The sequence below is a fragment of the Lissotriton helveticus genome, chromosome 10, assembly GCF_964261635.1.
Source record: "Lissotriton helveticus chromosome 10, aLisHel1.1, whole genome shotgun sequence".
Taxonomy (NCBI): Eukaryota; Metazoa; Chordata; class Amphibia; order Caudata; family Salamandridae; genus Lissotriton; species Lissotriton helveticus.
This window is the reverse complement of record NC_136071.1, coordinates 1,154,138,952-1,154,166,455: the sequence shown is the minus strand read 5'-3', so window position 1 is coordinate 1,154,166,455 and position 27,504 is coordinate 1,154,138,952. Positions and strand designations below refer to the sequence as shown.

The 27,504-nt window shown below is 48.1% G+C and overlaps 1 protein-coding gene across 1 annotated transcript in view; it reads left to right on the top strand.

The window, feature by feature from the left end:
• RARB (retinoic acid receptor beta) overlaps nucleotides 1-27,504 on the top strand; it is a 419,484-nt gene that overhangs the window by 345,597 nt on the left and 46,383 nt on the right. The window contains exon 6 of the mRNA XM_078663972.1: nucleotides 24,145-24,349. Coding sequence (XP_078520098.1) covers nucleotides 24,145-24,349 — 205 coding nt within the window. The remainder of the gene's footprint in view (nucleotides 1-24,144; nucleotides 24,350-27,504) is intronic.

Below are 27,504 nucleotides of genomic sequence, written 5' to 3'. Positions count from 1 at the left end.
GCTTCCGGGAAGCTTCGCGGACCGGAGCGCTTCCGGGTGCGCTAACGCGGCGCGTCATATGACGCATTACGCGACAACGCGATACTTCGCGATTACGCGATGCGTCACGATGTTGTTTTCTAACGCGGCAGTTGCGCAAACGGAACGTTTACCGGTTCGCGGACCAGGTCGCGGCAAGAAATTGAGCTAACGGGAAGCTACCCGGTTCGCGGACCGGAAGCGAAACAAAAAAATATATGAAAAAAAATACATTAAAAAATTGTATTAAAAACATATAAAATATATTTTTCGATTTAAAGAAGAATACATTTTAAAGCTTTTGATATTTGCTATTAAAATACCATTGAAATTCACTGAAAAACCCATAGGTTATACACCATATATAGTTAGGAATTAGCATTTACAAAACCTTGAAAATTCACTGAAAAAACCATAGGTTATAGACCATATATAGTTAGGAATTAGCATTTACAAAACCTTATTTTACTCACACAAAACCATTGAAATTCCATATATAGTTAGTTGCACTAACTATATATCGCGCACCCGCAATCCACTGCTGATGATGTCACATATTACATCATTCATGACATGGTCAGTGACATCACTGATGACATCACTGATGACATCTCAAATGACATCACTGATGACATCTCAAATGACATCACTGATGACATCACTGGTTTGACATTACTGATCACATCACTGATGACATCATTCATGTGATAATTCGATGAACTTCTTCAGACTCTAATATAACCTTAGATACACTCAGTGTAAACAGACACTCACAGACTGTCACTCATCCATGAAGTTACACACACACCTAGTCAGTCATGCAAAGAATCAATCACACCTCCATTTTCTCAACTATACAGTTATACACACCTTACTTATTCAAACACATACTAACACATATTTACTCTCTTATACAATCCCGGATACAAGTTCACAATGATCCATACAGCCACTCACACATTCACTGGCTCTTATGCACAGTTATTTATATATGTCAACTCTCACATGTACTGTGTTTTACATATGTACTTACTTTGACATGTAGCACTGAGATATCCATTCACTCACCAATACACTCATGCACACAGTCAACCCCCCATACAGCTGTTTCCACATGCACTTTTGAACCCATACATCTAGTGAATCAACTGCTCACACATCTATGCACAGACTCATACACCTACCAGACACCCACACACACACTCAGTCTCCCATACAAATACATGGGCAACCAATCAATAACCCATATAGTTACTCATATAGCTACTGATCAACACATGCATCAGTTTACAGAACAAAAGATATAATGATGCAGAAATTAAGTGTTTGGTGGGCAGCCCGGTGGCAGTGGGCTCGTTCTGCCGACATTAGAGAGCCGAGAGTGAGAGAGAGCCTCTCGTGACATTTGTGGTATCTCGCCCCGCTGATTACGAGCGGTCGCGTCTTTTTTAGCACACTGGTTTTAATATTGCTTAATAACCTTACCTCAAAGTTGTGCAGGTTACTAATTCCTGATTTCTTTTGCAGAGTGGAGCGGCTGGCTGGGGGTTGTTTGAAATCGCGGGTCCCCAGCGCAGCGGGCGCCATCTTAGTTTGGGCTTCCCTCTGCATCAAACTCCCCTGATACTCCTCCCTCGTCCCGCCCCTATTTAGGAGCGCGTTTCACCTCTCTGCTGGTGTTTGGCGGGCAGCCCGGTGGCAGTGGGCTCGTTCTGCCGACATTAGAGAGCCGAGAGTGAGAGAGAGCCTCTCGTGACATTTGTGGTATCTCGCCCCGCTGATTACGAGCGGTCGCGTCTTTTTTAGCACACTGGTTTTAATATTGCTTAATAACCTTACCTCAAAGTTGTGCAGGTTACTAATTCCTGATTTCTTTTGCAGAGTGGAGCGGCTGGCTGGGGGCTGTTTGAAATCGCGGGTCCCCAGCGCAGCGGGCGCCATCTTAGTTTGGGCTTCCCTCTGCATCAAACTCCCCTGATACTCCTCCCTCGTCCCGCCCCTATTTAAACGGCCATCATGTGTCAGCGCAGCGGACGAGCGCAGCGGGCGTGACGTAGGCGCGCCGGAGTTGCGCCTGAGTTAAGCCCGTCTGCGCCCGTCCGCGGCAGGCCGGGGCACGGGGCACCTCACTTTGTTCCCAGCCTTATTCTTCCTCGTTCACTTATCATTTCCCTTCACAATTCTGCTCTCCCCCCCCCCCGAGCCCTCAGTCAAACACGCTGTTTGTGGCTTGCTTGCTCCTAGGACTACATTTCCTGAGATCACTCTTTCATTTCCTATTCATACACCTCCGGACTCTTCCGGCAAGTCCTCTCTTCCCATCCCGGGACTAGGACCCAACCCTTCTTTATCTGTGATGTACCTTAACACCCGGTCTCTGGTCGGCCATCAATCTGACATCTTTTATCTTCTAGGATCGGAACAGCCTGATATCCTATTCCTGACCGAGACCTGGCTCACAGATGATTCCACTCCCGATATCCTGGCGGCTATCCCCCCCGGATATTACATTCTACAAGCCAACCGCCCCTCTGGCAAAGTGGGCGGTGGGGTAGCAGCCATCATTAGGCACCCAATCCGGTTTTCCATGGTGCCTATTACTAGTATTTCCATGGTCGACTGTCTGGTACTCAGGTTGGAGCAACCCGGCTCCTCTCTAGTATGTGTCCTAGTCTACCGCCCTCCCCAATCCATGCCAAACTTTTCAGTCCAGTTCGGTGAGCTTATCTCGCAGCTGACCATCAACAACATCAATGTTTTGGTCCTGGGCGACTTTAATTACTGGCCATCTGACCCTCACGAAACCTCTGACTCCCTCGCCTTTTCTGAGCTTATGCTGGGTTTCAATTGCACCCAGCATATACACACACCCACGCACACCAAAGGTCATATTCTGGATCAGGTATGGACCTCTTCCCTGGACATCTCCACCCCCCTTGTTCTCCCCTGTCTTTGGTCGGATCATTTACTCATCACCTTTTCCCTTGCCAAGCCTGCTCCGGTTAGTGTTGCCCGAGAATCCAACTTTCTGGCACGCAACTGGAACAAGGCTGACATTAACAAATTCACCTCCCTTTTGAGCTCATCCGCCTCCTCTATTATGGAACCCTCTATTTCTATTGACTCTCAGTCTGACAATCTTGTCCACTGGCTGGTCTCCGCCGCTGACTCGGTGGCACCTTTAAAACCTGTTAAAACGCGGCGAAATCATGACGCCCATAGGTGGTTCACCGAGGAACTTAAGGCACTGAAACTTAGTCTTCGTCAGGCCGAAAGACGCTGGCGTCGAGACTATTCTTCACAGTCTAAAGTTGTCTTCTCTTCTCAGCTGAGAGAATACAAGTCTGCCATAGCCAGGGCTAAATCTTGTTATTTCTCCAATAAGATCTTGAATTCCATCAACAAGTCCAAAGACATCTTTTCTATTGTTGAGGAATTATCGAATCCGGCGAGAGTCACCATCGCTCCTCTCCCTTCCCAGCTATTGTGTGATTCTCTGAATCAATTTTTTGTGGACAAAATTGTCAAAATTAAAACTAGCATTTCTGTCCACGTCTCACCTGCTCCCCCCCCTTCTACTCCTTCCCTTCTCCATCGCACCGACACCCTCACCCAGCTTCCACTCATTTCTAAAGACAAATTCCTTTCTCTTTTGTTTAAAGTCTCCTCCGGATCTCCCAGCGACTGTTGCCCCCCGTCGGCCTTACGAGAAGCCTTCACTTCATGCCCGGACCCCCCTTTAGCTCTTCTAAATAACTCCTTGACTATGGGGGTGGTCCCAGGATCTTTTAAACGGGCAGAAGTGGTCGCTATCTTGAAAAAACCCACGGCTGACCAGTCCAACATGAGCAACTATCGCCCAATTTCCCTCCTCCCTTTCCTCAGCAAGGTTTTGGAGTCTCACGTTACCCAAACCCTTACTTCTTTTGTGGAGGACTCCTGTGTCTTGGACCCCCAGCAGGCTGGATTTAGACCAGCACATTCCACAGAAGCAGTCATCCTCTCTGTGATGGACGAACTCCGCAGGGGCGCTGACACTAACATCTGTCAGGCCCTGGTCCTTTTGGATCTGTCAGCCGCCTTTGACACGGTCGACCATGACATCCTGGTCGACCGTGTCAGAGAGGCTGGCATCCAGGGCATTGCCCTGGATTGGGTGCGCTCTTTCCTGACCCACCGCCATCAGGCCGTCAGGCTGTCTCAGTTCTCCGCCTCTCAAGTCGAGCTGACCTGTGGTGTCCCTCAGGGCTCTTCCCTATCCCCTCTTCTTTTTAATTTATATTTGGCCCCATTAATCCGTTCCCTTCACCGTTTTAATGTCTCCGCATTTAACTATGCGGATGACATTCAATTGGTCTTCACCATTGACTCCGGGTCCGAATCCATCTCCACCTTTCAAAATGTCCTTTGTTTCATCAGTGATTGGATGGGTGCAAATCACCTGAAACTTAACCCCGACAAGACCGAGTTGGTGCTTGTCGGGGGACCCTCCAATCCTTGGCATCCCTCCTTTTGGCCGGCCAGCCTGGGTACCCCGCCTTGTCCTGTCAATTCAGCAAAAAGTCTGGGCGTTGTCATCAGCAACGATCTATCGATGACACCCCAGATTAGTGCCGTAGTCTCCTCTAGTCATTTCCAGCTCAGGAAGATACGCAAGATCGCTCGCCTACTTACCACCGATGCCCTCATTTTGGCCTTACTTGCGTTAGTCATGTCTAGGCTTGACTACGCAAATGCATTATATGTAGGCATCCCTGTTTACCAACTTAGGAGACTACAGCTGATTCAAAATCAGGCCGCCCGTCTGATTTATCACCAGCCGAGAGACCAACATGTCCAACCGCTTTTAAAGGATCTCCACTGGCTTCCGGTCTCTGCTCGTTGCAAATTCAAGCTGGGCTGTACCATCTTCAAATCCCTCTCTGGTCAGGGCCCCGCTTTCATTTCTTCTCTGCTTCATCACTATGTCCCCTCCCGTACTCTCCGGTCCTCCCTCATGGCCCTTTTATCTGTCCCCAGATTCAAGCGGAAGAAACACGGTGGCCTTAGGTTCTCCTTCCTAGCCCCGTCCTTTTGGAATTCTTTACCTCTCCCGCTCAGGCTATCCTTCCCCTATTCCAGTTTCAGATCCTCCCTCAAAACTCACCTTTTCATTGAAGCCTACAAATAACTTTTATTTATTGTTATGTTAGTTCTGTCTCTCTCTGCTCTCTCCGAACAGCGCCAAGGAACCTAATGGTGTTAGCGCGCTCTACAAATTAATTTAACATAACATAACATAACAAGACAGTTTAGTCACTAACCCATGCACTCAGTGAGACACATTTAATCACTCACTCATACAGTCAGTCATGCACCTACTAAATCCTTCATCCAGACACTTATAAATCCACTCATTCTTCAATATGTAAGACATATTTTAACTTTACAGAAACATACAGTCACTGGATGTTGTCATCAGTGATGTCATCTGTGATGTCATTTGAGATGTCATCAGTGATGTCATTTGAGATGTCATCAGTGATGTCATCAGTGATGTCACTGACCATGTCATGAATGATGTAATATGTGACATCATCAGCAGTGGATTGCGGGTGCGCGATATATAGTTAGTGCAACTAACTATATATGGAATTTTAATGGTTTTGTGTGAGTAAAATAAGGTTTTGTAAATGCTAATTCCTAACTATATATGGTCTATAACCTATGGTTTTTTCAGTGAATATCTCTCTCTCTCTCTCTCTCTCTCTCTCTCTCTCTCTCTCTCTCTCTCTCTCTCTCTCTCTCTCTCTCTCTCTCCCTCTCCCTCCCTCCCTCCCCTTCTCCCCCTTCTCCCCCTTCTCCTTCTCCTTCTCCCTCTCCTTCTCCTTCTCCTTCTCCTTCTCCTTCTCACCCTGCCTCCCTACCTCCACAACCCTTCCATAGTATCTTGTAATCATAATGCCCGCTGTACATTGATCCAATTCTACGTTTTACACAGGGCATAGTTAACCCCCAGTCACATCAATCGTTTTTTTTCACGCACTAATGCAGCCTGCCCTGGGTGCCTAACCCCGGATGTGGGTGTGATACTTATGCTCTGGTCCTGCCCTGCACTGGCCACATATGGAGGGATGTTACCGCTCACTTAACCTCCTGCGTGGGCACTGTCTTCCCCTCCACCTGGGAGGTGTGCATTCTGGGGCTTTACAAACGAACCAAAAAATACAAGGCGGTAATGAAGTTTGCTGACCCGGCCCTCCTTTTGGCTAAACGGCTCATTACCCGCAAATGGAAAGTGGCGCACACCCCAGTCGCCTCGGCAGGAACACTCTCCATGCAGGCGTGGGGACGAAATAAAAGGCCTGCGTAAACATTCCATCTCAGACCTCTGGGATGGAAACAGCGTTTACAGCGCTGTCTCCACAACGCGCTATCATTACAATGCGGTTGTTACAATGACTGCGTTGTTACCACACATCCAATTAAATCGCAAGTCATTACTATGACTTGCTGTAGGGGGTGCACTGGTGTTGGGTTTAGAATCTAACACCTTCCCTGCTGTTGCACAAACTGGAGTAGGAATAGTAAATAATACTATTCCTAAGTCCAGGGCGCCCCCTACAGTAAGTCGTAGTAATGACTAGCAATGTTATTGTATGCGTGGTAACAACACAGTCGTTGTAACGAACGCGTTGTAATGGCATGCGATGCATTCGCATGCGTAGTAACAGTATATAAAGTGATACAAAAGGGGATGATGGACGGAGCGTTTGAGCAAATCAAACACTCACCCCCAGTCAACTGATCTGGGTATAACCCATCACCATTCTTTAGCTCACTCAGCCACCCCAGTTCAGACATGGCCATATGCAAATCAGTCTGAAGACGGCTGATAGCCAGAAACCGGTCCTAGGATGCTTGATTCCGGTTCAGGAAAGACATGGCTTGGCAGTTCAGGCTGGACTGTTCACATGAGGCACAGGGTCAAGACTGATTTGCATATGGCCATGTCTGAACTGGGGTGGCTTGGTGAGCAAAATAACGATGGATTAAGCCCAGATCTGTGACTGGGGGTGAATGTTTTGCCATTGTGCAACATTCCGTCCATCAACTTGTGTGTTTTGCTGTTCACCCTATGTGGGAAGGGTATGCCCAGACGTGGGTCCCTTGCTCACTAAGCCACTGGAGTCAAGCTATCCTGGCTGAAGACGGCTGATAGCCAGAAACCGGACCTTGGATGCTTGATTCTGGTTCAGGAAAGACATGGCTTGGCAGTTCAGGCTGGACTGTTCCCATGAGGCACAGGGTCAAGACTGATTTACATATGGCCATGTCTGAACTGGGGTGGCTTGGTGAGCAAAATAACGATGGATTAAGCCCAGATCTGTGACTGGGGGTGAATGTTTTGCCATTGTGCAACATTCCGTCCATCAACTTGTGTGTTTTGCTAGTAACAGTATATATTCCTCTGGGATGTCCTTCTTGACAAATTCCAAGGGCTAACGCTGACCACTCAGCTCTCTCCTTGCCCATGCATGCCAAACAAACAATGTGTCTTCTCTTCCCTCCTGCCCAAATCCATCCTACTGAGTAACTGCCCTATCATTCTCCCACTGACTCCCTCCTGGCTTGGAGACATTAATTATGGGCCCCAATGGTAACAAGAGTACTGAATGCAGCAATTAAAACGGGTCTGCCGAGATCATGGTCCACTGCGGTGATTGTCCCGATTTATAAGAAAGGCAGTAGGGACAGCCCGCAGTGTTATAGACCGATCTCGCTCATTGACGTCTCCGCCAAGGTACTAGGGAGGGCACTTCTCAATCGACTATTAGATTGGACCAACACCAATAACACCAATAACATCCTGGTGGACACCCAGTATGGGTTTAGAACAGGCAGATCAACTACTGACCAATGCCTTAACCTATACCTGCTCACCGCTAAGTATACCAAGGCGTCTGATGGCACCATTTACATGGGGTTTATGGACTTAGCAGCTGCTTTCGACAACGTCAACAGAGCCAAACTCTGGATACTCATGTTCAACCTAGGAATTGATCCGGATCTCATTAACATTTTGAGGGAGCTACATTGGAACACCACTGCTAGGGTCCGCTACAGTGCGGGGGGGGTGAGTACTGATCCCTTCCCGTGCTCGGGCGGGGTGAGGCAGGGGTGCATCCTGGCGCCATTCCTGTTCTCCCTTTATATAAATGGCTTGGAGAGTGACCTGATTGCATTGGGAACTGACTGCCCAAAGGTGGGCACGCGTCATCTGCCAGTACTTCTGTACGCCGATGACGCGGTCCTCCTAGCCCGAACGGCTGTTGGTTTGCAACTTTTAATTAAGGGCTTCTCAGATTTCATGAGGAAATTGGACCTCTCTGTCAATATGACTAAATCTTTCATTATGACCGTGGGTAAGAAACCACAGAAGAAATTCGTATTTAAACTGGGGGATCATGTCTTGGACACTGTTAAAACATTCCCATATCTGGGCCTTCTATTTGATGAGAAGTTAAAGTTCGCCCCTCTGATAGAGGAGAGGGCGAGGAGACTAGTCTCAGCTAATGGGGCTATATTGAACTTTGCACGTCGAATGGGTCGATGGTCCCCAGAACAGGTGATGACTTTGTATAGATCGGTTACCATATCAAAGACCATTTACGGAGCTGAAGTGTGGGGTTTCAGAGATGCACAATCAATTCAAAGAGAGGAAGATAAATTTCTAAAAAAACTGTTAAAACTTCCGCCGAGCATCCCGCAGCAATTACTCACGACGAGCTGGGAACCACATATATAACCGACATCATTAGACTGAGACCCATAATGGCCTGGCTTAAATTTGGCTAAACCCCAATGCAGAATTATCCAGACAGATCATCCAGGACTGCTTGTTGAAAGAGAAATGCCTTAAAATCCCATGGCTGAAATATGTTAAAGACACTTTGGGAGAAATTGATGAACAAATGCTATTCTTGGACCCCTCCAGGGTGGACATATACTCCAGACACTCTGTACAAAGTCAATTGCTGGATAAATTTAATGGAAGGAGGAGGGAGCTTGACTCTACTAAATCCTCGGCAGTGGCTCACTCGCTTGTATCTAATCAAGTTGGCATGGAACCGTACCTCTTTTTAATGTACAGTCAGCATGAGAGGTTTTTAATGACTCGTTTTAGGCTCAATTTGTTGCACCATATTTTAGCCTATCCGTCAGGGTTCACTCAAACAATTGAGCAGAAGGGTGCCTGCGGCTGCGACAATAGGTCTCCGCAGGACACCCTTCATTTTGTTTTATTGTGTTCTTTTTATAAAACACTGCGTCAAAGATTTTTAGTGGGTGTCTTGAAGGACTCAAATATTCTCCATGCCAAAGCTGCCTTACTTTTTCTGCAAAGAGCCATTAAAATCCGAACTTTATTCGCTATTATAAGCTTTCTTAAAATTGCTTTTAAATTGAGAAACACAAGGGGCTGATGAAATTGGTGGGTTTGGGAGGCACCTGTAATGTCACATGGGGCCTCGCATTACACTTGTTTTCTGGTTTTGCTACTCACAAAAACCCTCCCTTTTTAACTGGACGTTTCTGCTTTTTGTTTCTTTTAAACAATTGTCATGTTGTTCAGAATGTTTTGAATGGAGATTATGTATTATTATTATTATGTATTTTCATGATGGTTTTTAACCTTCGAAACAAATAAACGAACTGAACTGAACTGAACTGACTTTAATGACACTCCATTCTACACCAGGAATGAGTGCTCTTTTTCTCCCTCCCTCCACTTTCTTTCTTTTCCTTTTTTCCCCTTCCACTTCCTCTCCTTTTCACCAATCCCCCTTCACCCTGTTCAAGGTTTGTTCTATACTCACTGTTTATTGCTTCCAAAATAGGGATGCTTATCCTTCTCTTTCTATCCAATGGCATCCTTGACACACAATAGTATTCACATATAGATTGATGATTATAATTTTTCCTGTCTATGAACAAAACATTTTTTATTCTTTACAAAATATTAGATGTATGTTTATGCTAAAAATGCCAATGAAAACTATGTTGTCTTGTTTTTTTTAAATGAAAAAAACATTCCTAGATGCACACATACGGTGGCCATCTTTTAATGCTTTTTCTTTTCCTTGAAGAAAAAGCATTGTATGATGGCTGCCAAGCACGTACCTACAAGGCAGCCCACTGAGGTAAAAAAATATATATATATTGGCAAAAGCAATCTGTGCCCTGGTGTCCCAGGTGAGACCTATTGGCTTTCTGCAACTTCCTGGGTGTGGAATAGGTCACCCGAAGAAGAAGGAGGCTCTGAGGGACATTGTTAGGAGAGTGGCATGTTGTATCCAGCATTCTTTTCTTTGTGGGGGTGTAGTCTGTTATTCAATTGTATCTATTTCCTGGTCTAGGTTGAACTGTGACGTCACATTGCTCTTAAGATGTCATGTTTTATAGGGTTCTAGGGTTGTGGTCTTCTGTCAGTCATGATCCTTAAGTACCTGCCCTGGTTCAATGAAGGTGTCACATCTTGGGCTTTCGATGCAGTCATGTTCCACAAGTCTCTGCCCTGTCTCCATGAAGGTGTGACATCATGGGCTTCCATTGATGTGTTCCACAAGTATCTGTCCTGTTTCTATGAATAGATGACATCACGGTGTTCTGTAGCGGCCATGTTCCCTAAGCATTTGTCCTGTCGCAATGTGACTATGATGTCATGGAGTTCCATGGTTGCTGGGTTCCATAAGAGTCTGGGGGTCAGTTCAGTCAAGACTGTTCCTGTTTGAGCCTATGGTACATCAGCAGCATTCAGACTTCCCATGTCGGCGACGGTACATCAGCAGCATTCAGACTTCCCATGTCGGCGACGGTACATCAGCAGCATTCAGACTTCCCATGTCGGCGACGGTACATCAGCAGCATTCAGACTTCCCATGTCGGCGACGGTACATCAGCAGCATTCAGACTTCCCATGTCGGCGACGGTACATCAGCAGCATTCAGACTTCCCATGTCGGCGACGGTACATCAGCAGCATTCAGACTTCCCATGTCGGCGACGGTACATCAGCAGCATTCAGACTTCCCATGTCGGCGACGGTACATCAGCAGCATTCAGACTTCTCATGTCGGCGACGGTATATCAGCAGCACTCAGACTTCCCATGCCGGCGACGGTACATCAGCAGCATTCAGACTTCCCAAGTCGGCGACGGTACATCAGCAGCATTCAGACTTCCCATGTCGGCGATGTACATCAGCTGCATTCAGACTTCCCATGTCGGCGACGGTACATCAGCAGCATTCAGACTTCCCATGTCGGCGACGGTACATCAGCAGCATTCAGACTTCCCATGTCGGCGACGGTACATCAGCAGCCTTCAGACTTCCCATGTCGGCGACGGTACATCAGCAGCACTCAGACTTCCTATGTCGGTAACGGTATATCAGCAGCCTTCAGACTTCCCATGTCGGCGACGGTACATCAGCAGCACTCAGACTTCCTATGTCGGCAACGGTATATCAGCAGCCTTCAGACTTCCCATGTCGGCGACGGTACATCAGCAGCACTCAGACTTCCTATGTCGGTAACGGTATATCAGCAGCCTTCAGACTTCCCATGTCGGCGACGGTACATCAGCAGCACTCAGACTTCCTATGTCAGTAACGGTACATCAGCAGCATATAGACATCCCATGTCGGCGGCGAGTGATTCATCCGCAATTAACACTTGTGGAAAAACAAAAAGACGTGCCACTGATACAAGGCAACAGAAGTTTGACGCCCGCCGGTGGCAGCGGGTGAAAAGAGCATAAAGGAAGCTTCAGGATAAAAGTGAGGTCAAGGGCCGCTGCCACATCAAGCCCAGGATAGGCAGCACCCTCAGAAATTCACATAAAAGGGAGCGAGATTGCAAAACATGACCACAAAAGTTGGATTTCTGTTAAGAGATTTAGTCTGGGGCTCCAAAAATCCTAGTTTCAGAGCAGGAAAGGACTTGATGCCTTGGCCTGAAGGTGGCCCTTTGTGGAGAGTAGTGCAGTAGGACTAGTACCGAGACAGAAGTCCCACACCAGGAGCAAAAAAAGATGGAGGCAGATTTATCATAGTGTTACGTTGCCCTTGCATCAGATTTAACAAGCAACGCAAGGCCACTGTAGTAAGTTCCCAAGGAGAGAAAATCCAAATGAATCCAGGAAACAAGTTGGAGAATATATGTGTTGTTTTATTCTCATTAAGATGACTCACGACAGCCACCTTGTGCAGCCCTGTGATGCTTTGTACATCTGGATTGAAAGAAGGCAGGGCAAGTGGCTGTCTGTCTTGTGTTACTCTGCACCAGGAAGGCATTCAAACGGCGGAGCGATGGGTGTTCTCACTCATCCACACATGGATTTTGCTGCATTTTACCATGCAATTTACCATAATTTGTAGAATTTTTTTCGAATGTGTAAAAACGCTACGCCTTCCCAGGGGCGACATAACAAGGAAAAATCTGTTTAGGTCTCCTCGCGTTTAACTCTTTCTGCATGTGCTGCTTTTTGCATAACAGTCAGGCAATCAAGTTATCAGCCACCTGTTTTGGCCTTCTCAGACTTCTTAGGAAGATTCTTCCCCTCTTGCCCTTTGAAGCCAGACAAATCGTGGTTCAAGGTTTGATCCAGTCCCGCCTTGATTTTGGCAACGCCCTCGACCTGGGAGCCCCTGAATATACTTTGCGAAAACTTCAGATAATACAAAACTGTGCCGCCCGAACGCTGCTTCAGCTCCCCCGCAGCCTTTCGGCAAAACCCGGCCTGAGAAGCCTGCATTGGTTCCCGGTGAGGGACAGAATCAATTTTAAAACTCTTTGCATTTCCCATCAAGCCTTCTGGAAAACGGGCCCGGCCATTAACCGTTCCCTAATCACTCCCTATCATCCCACTAAACAGCTTCGCTCTACTCATGGCTTCCTTGCCACAGTTCCTACAATTAAGAGATCAAGATCTGGAGGCCGGTCATTTTCTTATAATGCGGCCAAATTGTGGAACTCCCTTCCCCTTCACTTGAGATCCGACTCCAACCTACTTTCATTTCGTAAACAGTTAAAAACTTTTCTTTTTAAGAAATCTCACTGAACTCTCGATGCTAGTAGTCTCACTAGAAAGCACTTTTTCTTTTTCAGCGCTAAGACGCCTCAGGGCAGCTACCGCGCTCTATAAATTTTCTTTTCATTTCACATAGAAAGGGGGAAAAGTCTCTGCGGATTGTTTTTGAGCTAAAAGGTGTGCCTTTCTGCTCTTAAACAACCCTGCCTACAACGGAGACACCCTTGCACCATGGCACAATGGTGTCTGCATTGGCGCATAGTAGAATATTGCGTTCCAGCGCCAGGACAGGACAGGAACGCACCATATAATGTTAAATAGGACACATTCCTGCCCTCTCCCTTCCACGCAGCGCAGCACAACGCAGCAAGTTGTCTTGATGAGTTGCGTTTCGTGAAAGTCTGAGAACTCTGTGCATGGGTGTTTGCAGCACAGAGGAGCCATCAGAGTACGAAGCAGCGGCTTTCGATGAATGGGAAGGCGCTGATGATTGCCAGCAGAGAGGAGCTACAGGGGGTGGCACGTGAGAGGCAGATATGGGCACAAACCAAGTAAAGAGCTGCAGGGAAACTGGAGCTTATTTAGAGGCCGCTTGCGCCACCAGTGCGTCAATTTTTGCTGTATTAAAAGGGACGCACAAGCAGCCCTAGGGGCTTGTAAATCAGCCCCATGGTTTTTATTTTTGATTCGCAGGTGCCTAGTGCACAATTCGCCATTAGTGTGGCATTGCCGCGCCCTACGGTTGTCTGGGTTTGATATTTCAAATGTTTCCAGCACAGAATGGAGTCTTCATTGGTTTTGGGTAGGGTCAGTAGGGTGAGTATTTCACTTTTAAAGACTTGTCACATTTTCTGGTGGGTGAAGCGAGAGGGCTGCAGCAAATCAAAGCTTTCCTACAGGTCACACAGGAGTGGCATCCTGGGTGTGGCTAGCAAAACTGGTTTTAGGCCATGCACTAAGTCAACACCAGCCAGGATCAGAAGAGGTTCTGTTTGTTACACCGGGCGAAGTGACATGTAAATGTAAATGTTTTTGTACTTGTATAGCGCACAGCTACCCGCAGTGGGTTTCCCGGCGCTTGTACGAATACCGCAAGGGAACCCTTCCTGGCTTTCCCTGTGAAGTGTCCACTCCTGGGCAGCCCCATGGTGCAGACCAGGCATCCCTCGCGTTGTGGGGGCCGTTGTGGAGACTAAGCAAGCTATTGCCCAGAGTTGCAGCGTAGGACCCATGATCAGAACAGGCACTGAGGTGAGAATATCCGGTCAGGGGAATTAATGAGCCCGAGACCCGCCGAGGCGGGAATCGAACACTGGTCCCTGGCCAGAGCTCTGCATCGAGGTCTGCCTGCTCTAACCATTGAGCCACACTTCTCCACATGGGGATACTGATGTTTACTAATGGTGTCCAAAGACGCTCTTTCATTCCAGTTGGATAGCCAAGTCACCACTGCTTACTTTTGCTTTTACCTTGTCAAGTGTTTTATTGTGTATGGCGCAAGACACTAGAGCTATGAAACTGTTTAATAGTACGTGGTCTGCTAGTTTTGGTTAGTTTGTGCAGTAAAGGTTTGTTTATGAATTTCTGAAGCACAGGAGTCTCAAGTCTATCTGTTTTGAGTTTGTGAGTGTGCAGACTGGTGGTGCACATTCACTCTTTTTGCAACACAATGGCCTCATTTCAGTTTGCACAAAGGTGCTTTAGAGCACCTTTGAGATGCTGTAACTGTTTGATGGGACTGCACTCCTGTGCTCTCTCCTATATGTACCTCTGAAAATAGTAATATAATAAAATAATAATATATGATTAACATGTGGGATAAAATACTCCCTTTTGTACATTTTAAGGACATTGCAAGTCACTGAGGTGTTCAGTGAAAATATAGTGGCCTGCAGCCTCGAGCCTTTATTAGCCACGCATCTCCCACTTTGACTCTCAAAATCTTTATAAAATATAGTAAAGGGGTATTTTATCCTATATAATATGTGAGCTTTACCCCTCCTTCTACAGACACATTAAATGGCCACAAGTGACCATGTGTTATGCGTCACATCATCTTCTGGACCTGTCTTTTTGGCCCACAGCTCTAGGCTTGTTGGGATTTTCAAATTTGAAACAAAACTACATGTACCGGAAGGCTACAAAGGCAGGCACTGTTGTAGGAGTGGCACATGACGTGGGCACCTTAGCGGCTATGCTTACGCACCCACCTGGATTTAGCAGCGCTGGCCCTGTCAAAAAACAAAACTAATTTCTGTAACTGGTCAAATGTAGAGGCAGAGTGCACAGATTGGGTCCACCCATGGTTGGAGGATAGTTGGGAGTCAAGGCTGTCTCTGCTCTTCTGCAACACCTGAGTGCCACAAAGGAGCTTAAAGAAGTCTGACTGTGCGCCATGGTCCCCGCAATTAACCCGTTTGCTGCTTCGAACGTTCAGCATCAGTGCTGAACGTTTGAAGAAACGGGTATGGCCGCGTCGGCCGTTGGACGTGCGCAGCACCAGGGAGGTAGCTCGCGCAACGGCCGACGGCAGCAGCGAAGGGGTTAATAAGCCGGAGACCCGCATTGATGAATAGATCTCCATCATATCTGAAGGACTCACCGGGGATCATCTAGCTTGTTTGTGTGGCGGGTCAAGACTGATTTGCATATAGCTGGGTCCAATCTGAGGTGACATGGTCTGCAACATAACGATGGACAGGGATGCGGCCTCAAGTAATTTCCAGTGGCTGAGATTAATTTAGGCGTTCCATCCATCACTTTTTTGTATACTTTAGGGTTATTGTCTGGGCCCAGGCAAGACCCCCAAGCTGCCAGATCCACCCAGGTGCGAGCACCAAAACTTCACCACAGCTTCCTGGACTGGAACTGGCATGCATCAGCTCACCTTTGCGGCAAATAGAAGTCTTTTGCTCACAAATCGGCTGGGCCGGGGGCAGTCCCTAGTCCCAGGGATCATGTAGCACACACCCCATGAGCTGCACAACCCTGCTGAAGTGCCGGAACCCTGCAGCCACAGTCTGTGCCACAATCAAACTGGCAATGAAAGGTACGCTGCACTCCGAGGGGACCCACAAAGAAGGATAGGAGGCCCATACTAACTGCGAGGAGGACATTGCCAGAACTGTTCCTCAGCCTAGCTGGTCACCCTCCAAGGACTTCCCAAAAGCCCACTTGCTACCAGAGGGGAACCTCCAAGAGCTAATTGGGAGGTTGTGGCACAAGGTGTTTTTTAGGGATTTGTCCCATGGGAGTAGCCTAGCCCCCTCGATTATTAATCACTGAAGGATATCAGTAATGTCGAGTTAGCCAGACTCCTCCTCAGCATCCCAGACACAACCACATCACCCAGCCACTCTAAGACCTCCACTGTCTCCCCGTCGAAAAAAGAGTGACCTTCAAGCTGCTCACACACGCCTACAAATCCCTCCACAGGACCGGACCCCAATTTCTCCAATGAAAGAATCGCCTTCCACGCCCCCAAGAGAAACCTCCGTTCCACCGACCTTACCCTGGCCGAAATCTCACGCTTCCGCAGAGCCAGAACGGGAGGCAGATTCTTCACCTACATCGCGGCCAAGACCTGGAACGAACTCCCCCTCAGCATCAGACGAAGCCCGACACTAAAAACCTTCAGAAAGGGTCTAGAGACCTGGTTCTTCGGGTGACCTCGGAGCTGCCCGAACCCCCTGCCCCCAGCGCCTTGAGGCCCTCACGGGTGAGTAGTGCGCTCTACACATCCTTGATTTACTGATTTCATTTTTTGCTTCTGAAACTCTTATGCAAAGTACCATACTATTAGTACGTTAATTTCGGGACTTGATCCCATAAAACATATAAAATATGAGATAACATGATATCATGTCAGTGGCTACCAATAAAAACCCCTTGGTGTTTCCTTGTGAGCCGCACTACGTGCAAAAGGTTTATTAGACTAAAACCAATCAATTTACTTAAGTCAGACTTAAACATTCCTGATGCATCACTGGGATGCCTACTGCCCACCTTCAATCAGAGGGGTATAAGCCCCTTTCTTCTTGCTGTTCTGGACGGTAGGCAAAAGAAAAATACATGATCAGTGCTTTCTAGTACATCGTTACAGGTTTTACAGAATACATAGTTGAATTGTCTTCCACTTACACGTGAAACATTTATATGTTTTCAATCCTGTATCTGATTTATAATTTTCTGGGCTGGTTGGGAACAGCCTTTTCCATGTAAAGCTCAAAGGAGGGACTGTGCTTGTTGGCCATGAATCTATCTGTGAGACTATCTTGTTTAGTAATTTTATGCCACTGTTCTATATAATGATTTCAATAAACAGATGTTATGGTGCCGCGTGACACTTCATGAATTAAATGAGGTTATTCCACAAATGTTTCAGGCTCAACTCTGTTAACCTAGATTTAACATGTCTCAACCATGGCATACTATGGCCCTTGTCAAGCTTCATAACTCCAAAAAAGACTATTCTTAGGATAAACTAGCTCTGGGTTTATCCACATTCTCATCATAGGATCAGGTGTATTTATACAGCTCTGACTTCTATCCATTTGAATCCTAGGTTGAGGTAAAGCGCTAGGCTTGGGGCGCTTTGTGGCAGATTGAACAGAGACTTAAGGATGTTTGTCTGTCTCCTGGACAGATCTTTAACTTCTCCCAGTCCCCAAAGCTCTGGCACATATAAAGATGCTGTTTGAGCCTTGGCTCAATATACTCTGATTACCAGGGATACAGTTCTGGAGGGCGTGGCTTTAACCCCTTGCGTGCTTGTGACAGAACCGTTCCGTCACAAGCCTCGGGTGAGCTGTGCTGGTGACGGAACGGTTCCGTCACGGCCCGCTCGCCGCGCCTGCGTGGCGCGAATTCCGCGCCTGCGCTGAGGGTTCTATTGGGCGGGCGGGGCTGTGACGGAACCGTTCCGTCACAAGCACAGCTCACCCGAGGCTCGTGACGGAGCGGTTCCGTCACGAGCACGGGAGCGCCGCGCGGCCCCCCCTCCCCCTTAGCACTGCGGTGGAATAGCCGCCGCAGCTAAGGTGTTAAACATCTTAATGACTGCAGCAGATGGATGAAGCAATATTGCACCACACCTTGAACATGGGGGTTTCAAGTTATCAACCCCAACACCTAGATAATCAAAATGATCAACCTTCTGTAGCTTGACCACACGCCCTGCCCAGCCAAATACAACTCCTATAGCACATATGGGGGCTAAGGGTCAGGTATTACATTTGTGAGATGTGTATTTCTATGCCTCGTGAATTGCAGAAGTCTAAGAAATTGTTCACTAAGTTCTGAAGAGCAATTGGCGTTCTTAAAATGAAGAGTGTGTCGTCCGCAAAGAGGAGAACTGGGGCTGAGGTGTCCTCGAGTTTGGGGCTATCACAAACACACTCATTGAGGAATGAGATTGCATCGTTAATATATAAGGAGAACCAAGTGGGGGTCCGTTGTACCCCTCTATATAAGGGAATGCCTTTTGTAGGTTCACTCTTTGTCCCATAGGAACTGGGAATAAGTGTGCTGATGGAGCCATATCAGAATATTCAGTGCGAGGCTTGATAAACCCTTTGACTTGAGAATGTCCCATAGACTTTGTCTGAGGAGAGATCGAATGCTGCCCTCAGGTCAACAAAGGCTACATATAGATGTTCCATACTGTAATATTACTACTGTGATAAGTTGCGTGCTGCCACGCGACTTATGATGTTCTCTTCTCTGCTCAGGCATTCCAGAGCGTGGTTGTTCAGTTGTGGAGAATTCCATGTAACGTCATTACCGGCGTTGGATTCTTCACAGCTGGATGGCTCCGGTAGTGGGTGTAAGTATTTCCGAATAAACTTGCTTTGAACTCAACAACCATCCTCGTTGTTTTTAATACATACTGAGCCTTATATATTCCCATGTGATTCTTATGTAAAGTACTTTTTCTTTTTCACAGTCTAACCACTCATTGGACATTGAGTTTAACCCCTTGGCCGCGGCGGTAATTCCACCGCGGCGCTAGAGGGGAGGGGGGCCGCACGGCACCACCATGCTCGTGACGGAACCACTCCGTCACGAGCCGTGGTGGCGCTGTGCTTGTGACGGAATGTTTCCGTCATGGCCCCACCCGCCTAATAGAACGTTCAGCGCAGGCGCGAAATCAGCGCCACGCAGGCACGGCGGCCGGGCCGTGACGGAACCATTCCGTCACCAGCACAGCACCACCGTGGCTCGTGACGGAATGGTTCCGTCACGAGCATGCAAGGGGTTAAAGTGTCTAACTCCTCACCATCTCCCTGAAGTAAAGCTTGGACTGCTCCACTATGCTACCCAGAGGGGCAAGTGCCAAAAAGGTGCACTTTGAGCTCAATAATAATAATAATAATAATAATACTGTAATTTATAGAGAGCGAACAGCTACCTCCTAGGAGGTGTCCCGGCGCTACAGCAGCAGGTGGCATGCAAGATGACCTGCTAGCAGCAGAAAGTGCAGCAGGTTAGTCCAGATTAAAAAGCCAAGTTTTAATTGATTTCCTGAAAATAGTTTCAGAGGTGATTTGTCGCATGGCGTTGAATAGAGATGGTAAACTCCAGAACACGTGGTAAAAGGCTCTGATAAGTTGCCACACCTGTAAAGAGATATTCTAGTCCAGGACATTCCTTTTAGCAAAAGCATCATCATCAGGTTTTTTAGCCTCAAGTTCAACAGAGTGGGTTCAGGACTACAACTCCCAAAATGAATTGATTTATAAATTGGGACAGTTGTTCCAGAGACATGGCTTCATCTGGCAATTGGAGACTGGATGGCCTCCAATTGTCTAAAACTCAATTCCGACAAGACGGAGGTTGTCATTTTTGGACAACTTACACCTAGCTGGTCCCCTGCTTGGTGGCCTGCGTCTTTCAGGACCTTGCCTTATCCCATCTCTAAGGTAAAGAATTTGGGAGTAGTCTGACAACCAGCTTAACTTTGTTGCCCACGCCAACCAAGTAGCCTCTTCTGCCTTTCATAAACTGCGCCTAATAAGGAAAATCATCCCCTTTCTTCCTGAAAGTGCCGGGAAAACTCTGGTAAGCTCTCTGGTATTGTCCACCTTGGACTATTGTAATGGTCTTTTTGCGGACGCCCAGATTAGAGTATTCAACAAAATGCAAACAATACAAAATGCGGCAGCAAGACTACCAGCCGGAATTCCCAAACATAAGTCCGCCAGAGACACCATCAGAAGACTTCACTGGCTTCCAATCCGAAGTAGGGTCAAGTTTAAAACCCTCTGTATTGTTTACAAGGCACTGCATAATCAAGGACCTCAGTTCCTCAAGGATCAGCTGATTCCTTACCGTCCCCTCAGGGGACTGCGATCCTCTACCCTTAATGACTTAGTGGTGCCCCGTACCAGGACCGTCTCCTGGGGAGACCGTCGGTTCCTGGTTTCGGCTCCAAAGCTGTGGAATACCCTACCTCAGTCAATCCGGACCAGCACCTCTCTCTGGTCCTTCCGTAAACATCTTAAAACTTGGCTGTTTAACCAGTAAAGTCTCAGATCATACATTTGTATTTGAGAATATGATGCAAAAGTTGCAGCGCCGAGACGCCCAAGGGAATTTGCTCGCACTTTATCAAATCTCATAAATAAATCAATAAATAAATCTAAATGTACTGCAGGTAGGGAATTCACCACTCTCTTGGTGCTCTGCGGCTGCTGTGTTTCGTATGTTTTGGTCCCGCCTCTATAGATCTGTGATGTCATTTTGCTCCATAGATTTGTGTTCCAAAGGTATCTGCCGAAATCCTATGGAGCTGGGATGTCACAGTGCTCTGTAGCCCTGTGTTTCATGGGTATTTAACCAGTCACTATACAGCTCAATCAATCAATCAATAAATGCATTTATAGAGCGTGCTACTCTCCTGTGAGGGTCTCAAGGCGCTGATTGGGGGGGGGGGGTGCTGCTATTGCTCAAATAGCCAGGTCTTGAGGTGTTTCCTGAAGGTGAGGTGGTCCTGGGTCAGTCGTAGGTGTGCAGGGAGGGAGTTCCATGTTTTGGTTGCCAGGTAGGAGAACGATCTTCCTCCGGTGGTGGATCTGCGAATCCGTGGGACGGTGGCGAGGGTGAGGCTGGCGGAGCGGAGCTGGCGGGTGGGAGTGTGGAACGAGAGGCGGTTGTTGAGGTATTCGGGGCCCATGTCGTGGAGCGCTTTGTGTGCGTGGGTGAGTAGCCTGAACGTGATCCTCTTGCTGACGGGGAGCCAGTGCAGGTTTCTCAGGTGGGCGGATATGTGGCTGTGGCGAGGGATGCCGAGGATGAGTCGTGCGGAGGCATTCTGTATGCGTTGTAGTCGTTTCTGGAGTTTGGCGGTGGTTCCTGCGTACAGGGCGTTTCCGTAGTCCAGTCGGCTGGTGACGAGGGCCTGGGTGACGGTCTTTCTGGTTTCGATGGGGATCCACTTGAAGATTTTTCAGAGCATGCGCAGGGTGTTAAAGCAAGAGGACGAGATGGCGTTGACTTACTTGGTCATTGAGAGGGAGGAGTCCAGGATGAATCCCAGGTTGCGAGCGTGGTCCGAGGGTGTCGGCGCGGAGCCCAGCGCCGTGGGCCACCAGGAGTCGTCCCAGGCGGATGGGGATTGTCCGAGGATGAGGACTAACGTCTTGTCTGAGTTCAGCTTCAGGCGGCTGAGCTTCATCCATTCTGCGACGTCTTGCATTCCTTCCTGGAGGTTGTTTTTGGCGGTGGCTGGGTCTTTGGTGAGAGAGAGTATCAGCTGGGTGTCGTCGGCGTAGGAGATGATGTTGATGTTGTGTTTGCGTGCGTTGGCGGCGAGGGGGATCATGTAGATATTGAAGAGGGTTGGGCTGAGCGAGGAGCCTTGGGGGATGTCACGATCAGGTGTAGCCAGGGCTTTAAGTGTGCCAGGTCCTGCTGGTGCTCAGCAGGTGCCGAGACGGGGCTCTCGGGCTCTCCATTTCTGCCCTCAGTGAACAGCTAAATCTAAACTCTGCAGCAGTGCCACCCTTCACTGCCTTTGATGCAACTTCAAAGAGACTTGTTATAGTTCTTTCACAGTCTCATCATTTCATAACTGAAGCATTTTCCACATTATATATACAACGAAGCCATAGTTGTTGCTTAATTATCTTATGCAGCTAACAACCATTGGCAAAGCCAATTGTCCTGTCTTCTTGTAGGTGTAATGTTCCTTGCTGTATTATATATCTTGATGCAACTATAGAAACAACAAAATGCACAAAATGCACACTAGGCCAAGCACAGATTTTTAGCTTAGATGTTTTAAGCCACGCCCTTAATGACATCGACCACGCCCCTTTAAGAGACCCCACACGTGTTTTTCATCCCACTGAGGGCCCTGGTTGTAGCTCGTTTCTAACATAAGTACACACTCAGTTTCTCTCAGGTACAAGCTAAGAGTAACTCCATTGTTTTTATAAAGATTCATAACCTACCCATACTGGGACCACATGAGATGTACCTGACCCGTCCACGTGAACCTGCTCATAAATGACTTCCTTCATCGCCTGCTATGCTCAGCTCAGCAGTCACACCTCCACGGGTCCCCAATCATGGTGCAAGATCTTGCTGATGCCGTACAGAATGAACTAAAGGCAGTGCCGGAGCCAATAGATCTCAAAGGCTTATTGGCTTTGCCATTGCTTGTTTTTAAATATGAACTTAGAAACATTCCTGCTTTCCCACTCTCTGCACCAACAACAGTGCTTTCAGTGAATTAAAATGCAAGTCAGTAGTCATGTGCACCCTATATGTGGCCTTGTATCTTATTAAACGTGGAGCACCTTTATATCCTATTACATCAAACACAAGAGGTGATTTGCCCTGAATAGATCCTGAGTTCATGAAATTTGATGGTGCTCTTGTTTGTAATAATTACAAAAAGGCTTCATGGACTGAAGTATTTTCCAAGGATCACACAATTTGGTCAAGAGGAGAAGCGGGGTTTGATCCCGGGTTTTAGGGTTTCACAGTGTGCAATGCAGCCACTATAAGGGCACTTCTCTTGTTTTACATCAAGGGTTAATGTTGGTCTTTAATTCTTGTACCACTTTGTTTGCCATAAGTTGGCAGGGTATGCTCAGACGTGAGTCCCTTGCTCACTTTGCCACTGGACTCAAGCAAGCCGGGCTGAAGACGGCTGTAATGCCAGAAACCGGTCCTCGGAAGCTTGTTTCCGGTCCAGGGAAGACATGGCTTGGCAGTTCGGGCTAGGCTGTTCCCATGAGGCACAGGGTCAGACTGATTTGCATATGGCCATGTCTGAACTGGGGTGGCAGAGTGGGCTAAAGAATGGTGACGGATTAAACCCAGATCAGTTGACTGGGTGTGAGTGTTTGATTGGTTCAGATGCTCCGTCCATCACCACCCCCTTTTGTAGGTCTTTAATTCTGGGCATATGAAGTTACAGCTTGAGTGGCAGGCCGAAGCCACATGAAAGCTTGGGTCATTGTGGCTCCAGGGGTCAAGAGGACAGTGAGCTGACCCAGATTCAGGCATCTTTCTTGAGCCTGGGTTCAAGTCTTCAGAGACTTCCTGGCCTCTGCTTTTAGTCATCACAGGGTTTGAACTATGTATAAAGATAGCAGTTATTAAAAGCAAATGGTACATTTTCTTTTCACCCCTAAGTATCTCATTTTGCTCTGTTGTTCAATAAATCTAAAAAGGGTTTCTATACCGGTTCTAAATACACCTGCCTGCTAAGATGCACGTATAGTATTCTAGGAAATGTATATGCAATGTTTTTTTTATTATTAACAAGTTTATTGCAAGCAGGTTGTCTCCACGTTTATGCAGCAACATTATTTCTCTTTGTCATTTTATATCTATGACACAAGCTTGCTCTAAAAAATGTAAAAGTTAACCATTCCTCTAGTGTGCTATGGGCAGAAATGTTGGCTGCGCCAATGCTTGATGATCAATGCTGTTGTCATTACACTCCATCTTTAAGAGATGTGCTGACATGTGGGGCAGGGGCAGGCTCTGTGCATAAACCCTCGTCCATGTTGGTGTAACCACGCGCTCTCTTCGTTCTCCACAGATCCTGCGAATTTGCACCCGGTACACCCCCGAGCAGGACACCATGACCTTCTCCGACGGCCTTACCCTCAACCGAACCCAGATGCACAACGCGGGCTTCGGGCCACTCACCGACCTGGTCTTCACGTTTGCCAATCAACTGCTGCCTTTGGAGATGGACGACACGGAAACGGGCCTTCTCAGCGCTATTTGTCTCATTTGTGAAGGTAAGGGTGATGGCATCTCAAGGAAGTCCTTCTAGAGGATGAGGCAGTCTACGAAAAACAGCGACTGCACCCTGCCCTTTCCCGGCCGTGGCACCTCCCCACAGGACTAGCAAATTCTGGGGGGCAAAAGCCTGTGCATGAATGAGCCCTGTGGCACACCCTGTACAATGCTGGGTGTCCCATTCCTTGTATGTCTGAGCTGGTGTCTGGAATGTTGAGAGTGGATGATGCAGTAGGATGCTGGTGCTTGGTAGGAAGGAGACAGCTGGAGGGAGGATGAAGCCCTGACAGGCCCTACCTGCCATTGCAATAACCTCAATTTGAAATAGAGAACTTACCTCCCACCTGAGCGGCTCTAGTATGAAGACCCTGCCCTCTGTTTTAACACACCGGTTACCAGGGAGCGTTTAATTTCACAAACCGTCCCCATGCATTCAGACCCAACAGCCCTCAGAGGCACTGCTTAATTTGAGTCGGTAAATAAAGTTGAAGGGCTCCGGCGTACATTTTTAGATATGGTGGCCGGATGTATGACATTACAACGCATGCCTTTACAATGCTTAGCGCTTTGGGGTGCTGGATAGTGAATAGTTTAATTTACTATTCCAACTCCAGTCCCCGTGGACACTAGGAAAGGTGTTGGATAGTAAATTAAATCTATTCCCTATCCTAGAGCGCCCCCCCCAGCGCAATGCGTTGTAATGGTTTGCGTTGTAATAGTTGCGTCGTAAAGGCACTACGTGGTAAAAGTTGCGTTGTAAAGGATGTTCCCCACAGGGGCCGCCTTGCAGAAGTGCCCCAGGGGCACAATGGGTGCTTGCGCCCGCTTTGCGTGCCCCCAGGGCACTTTGGTATTACCGAAGGGTCCGCAGATGCTTGTTCGTCCCCTTCTGTATTACCAATAGCGCCGGCGCGCATAAACCACCAGTGCTATCATGAGAGGGCGTGGCCTCATTTCCATGGGGGCGTGCAAATGAGGGAATCCCTTCGTCTCTGCGCCTGCGCCATATTAGAGACCGTGGGCGCAGAGGCAAAGAAGCTGTCAGGAGGCCCCCTGATCGCAGCCCTCTGAAGGGTAGACAGGGGGTCCCACAGTCCCAGTGAAATCCCCTTGCAGTCAGGTGCAGTCCCTCGGGATGCCACCTGCACTGTGAAACACGGAGTGGCTTCTAAGCAGCGGTGCCGTTTTCCACATGAATGCACTGCCCTGGGGGACAGCTGCACATTCATTCTAATTCAGCGCATTTGCTTGGTTTGTGCTGGGAGCACCTTTAAAAAGGGGAGCCCGGCGCAAACAAGGAAAATGCGCCGTATGTATGATACGGCCACAGGACTTACTCTTTACCATCAGGCTTTGACTCCGAGTGAGAGAGAGAGAAAGGTAACGAAGGGAGACGGAGGACGGGCAGAGAAAAAGAGGAAAGCAGTGAGAAAGGGAGAACACGGGAATGAAAAACGAACATTGAAAAGAGAGATAAACGAGCATGGAGCGACCGGTGGTGGATTAACCCCTTCTGTGCTGATGATTAGCCCAAGCTCGTCATGCAGCACAGTGCTCGTGTGCTGGTGACAAGTCTGGGCTCGTCATGAGCCGTGGAACGCACACACGCGGGGATAATTCCCCCGCTCTGCTGAGCGTTAGATTGCGCGGGCGTGGTCATGACGAGCCCAGGCTCGTCACCAGCACACGAGCACCGTGCTGTGTGACGAGCCTGGACTCGTCATGAGCACCGCGGCACAGTGCGCGGCCCCCCTCCCCCCGCGTTGCGGGGGAATTAGCCCCGCGGCGAAGGGGTTAAAAAGGCGCAAACTGGAATCAAAACTACACAGCCTTGGTATTTGCCGTCTGAGCTTCAGCGAGGCAAGTGGCAGGCTACTAAGAGCAGCATCAAACCCATCAACTAAATGTTTAACAAGTTAATTACTTTCGGGCATATGGAGGCTGATCACCGACAAGCTGGTGGCTCAAAAGGCTAGTAATGATTGGGGTGAGTTGGTTGCATCACAAGCTGAGTGGGTGTCCAGTGCTACTCAAATGCACTGAGGGCCTTATTCATGGCATTTTGGCATAGGGCTGCGCCGCATAGGGCGGCGCAGCATAGGGCGGCGCAGCATAGGGCGGCGCAGCATAGGGCGGCGCAGCATAGGGCGGCGCAGCAAGGCCCCTTGCTGCGCTTCCCAGCGTCAAAGAGAAAGGGCAGGAATGCAGTGTATTTAAGTCATACGGTGCACTCCTGCCCTTTCTGCCTGCGCTGGCACCACTTTGGCAGCCTCGCACAAACGTAGGCACCCTCCATTGTAGGCAGGGTTGTTTTTGTGCATGATGGGCCACCTTCCTGCACAAAAACAATCCTACGAGGCATGTTCCTCTTTCTATGGGCATGCAGCACACATGGAAAGAGGAAAAATGAGGAGAAATTAGCATATTTCACCTCATTACGCCTCACCTCGCGAGGCGTACGGATTTGTTGCATCACTTTGTAAATCAGGGGCAGCGTCAATTTCCATTGGTGTTTTGTGGGAAAACCCACCGCAAAGCCCATGGAACGCCTCCTGGGCACAGAGTAAGGCAGCAGAGCGATATGGGACGCATCGCGCCTAGAAGCCCTTGGGCTTTCGAGCGCTATATACATTTCAAAATCAAATCATATATAAATTTCAAAATCAAATCATTTATGTGGCCACAGGGTGGCTTTGTGTGGCGTTATGTATCGCAATGAGAGGCCTGCATCATACATCTACCACTTTATGTGGTGCAAAAGTGACACAGGGCTCTCTTAAATTAGCCCCTTATGGGGCATATTTACAAGATAATGGTGCAGCGCGGTGCTGCAAGCCATCTTGCTGCGCTGAGCTGCGCCACTAGGAAAGTGCAGGGATGCATTGCATTTACAACACGACGCAGTCCTGTGCTTTCTTCTGCGCTGGCGCACAATAGGCTGCCTAGAGCCAATGCAGGCACCCTTGCACCGTGGTGCAAGGGTGCCTGTGTTGCAGGGATGCTTGTTTTGGTGCAGGAAGGGATAACTTCTTGCAGAAAAACAATCATTAATGGCGTTGTCTTCCTTCTATGTGAGCTGCAGAATGCAGCACACATAGAAAGAGGAAAAACAAGGAGAAATAAGGGCATTTCTCCTCGTTGCACCACTGATATG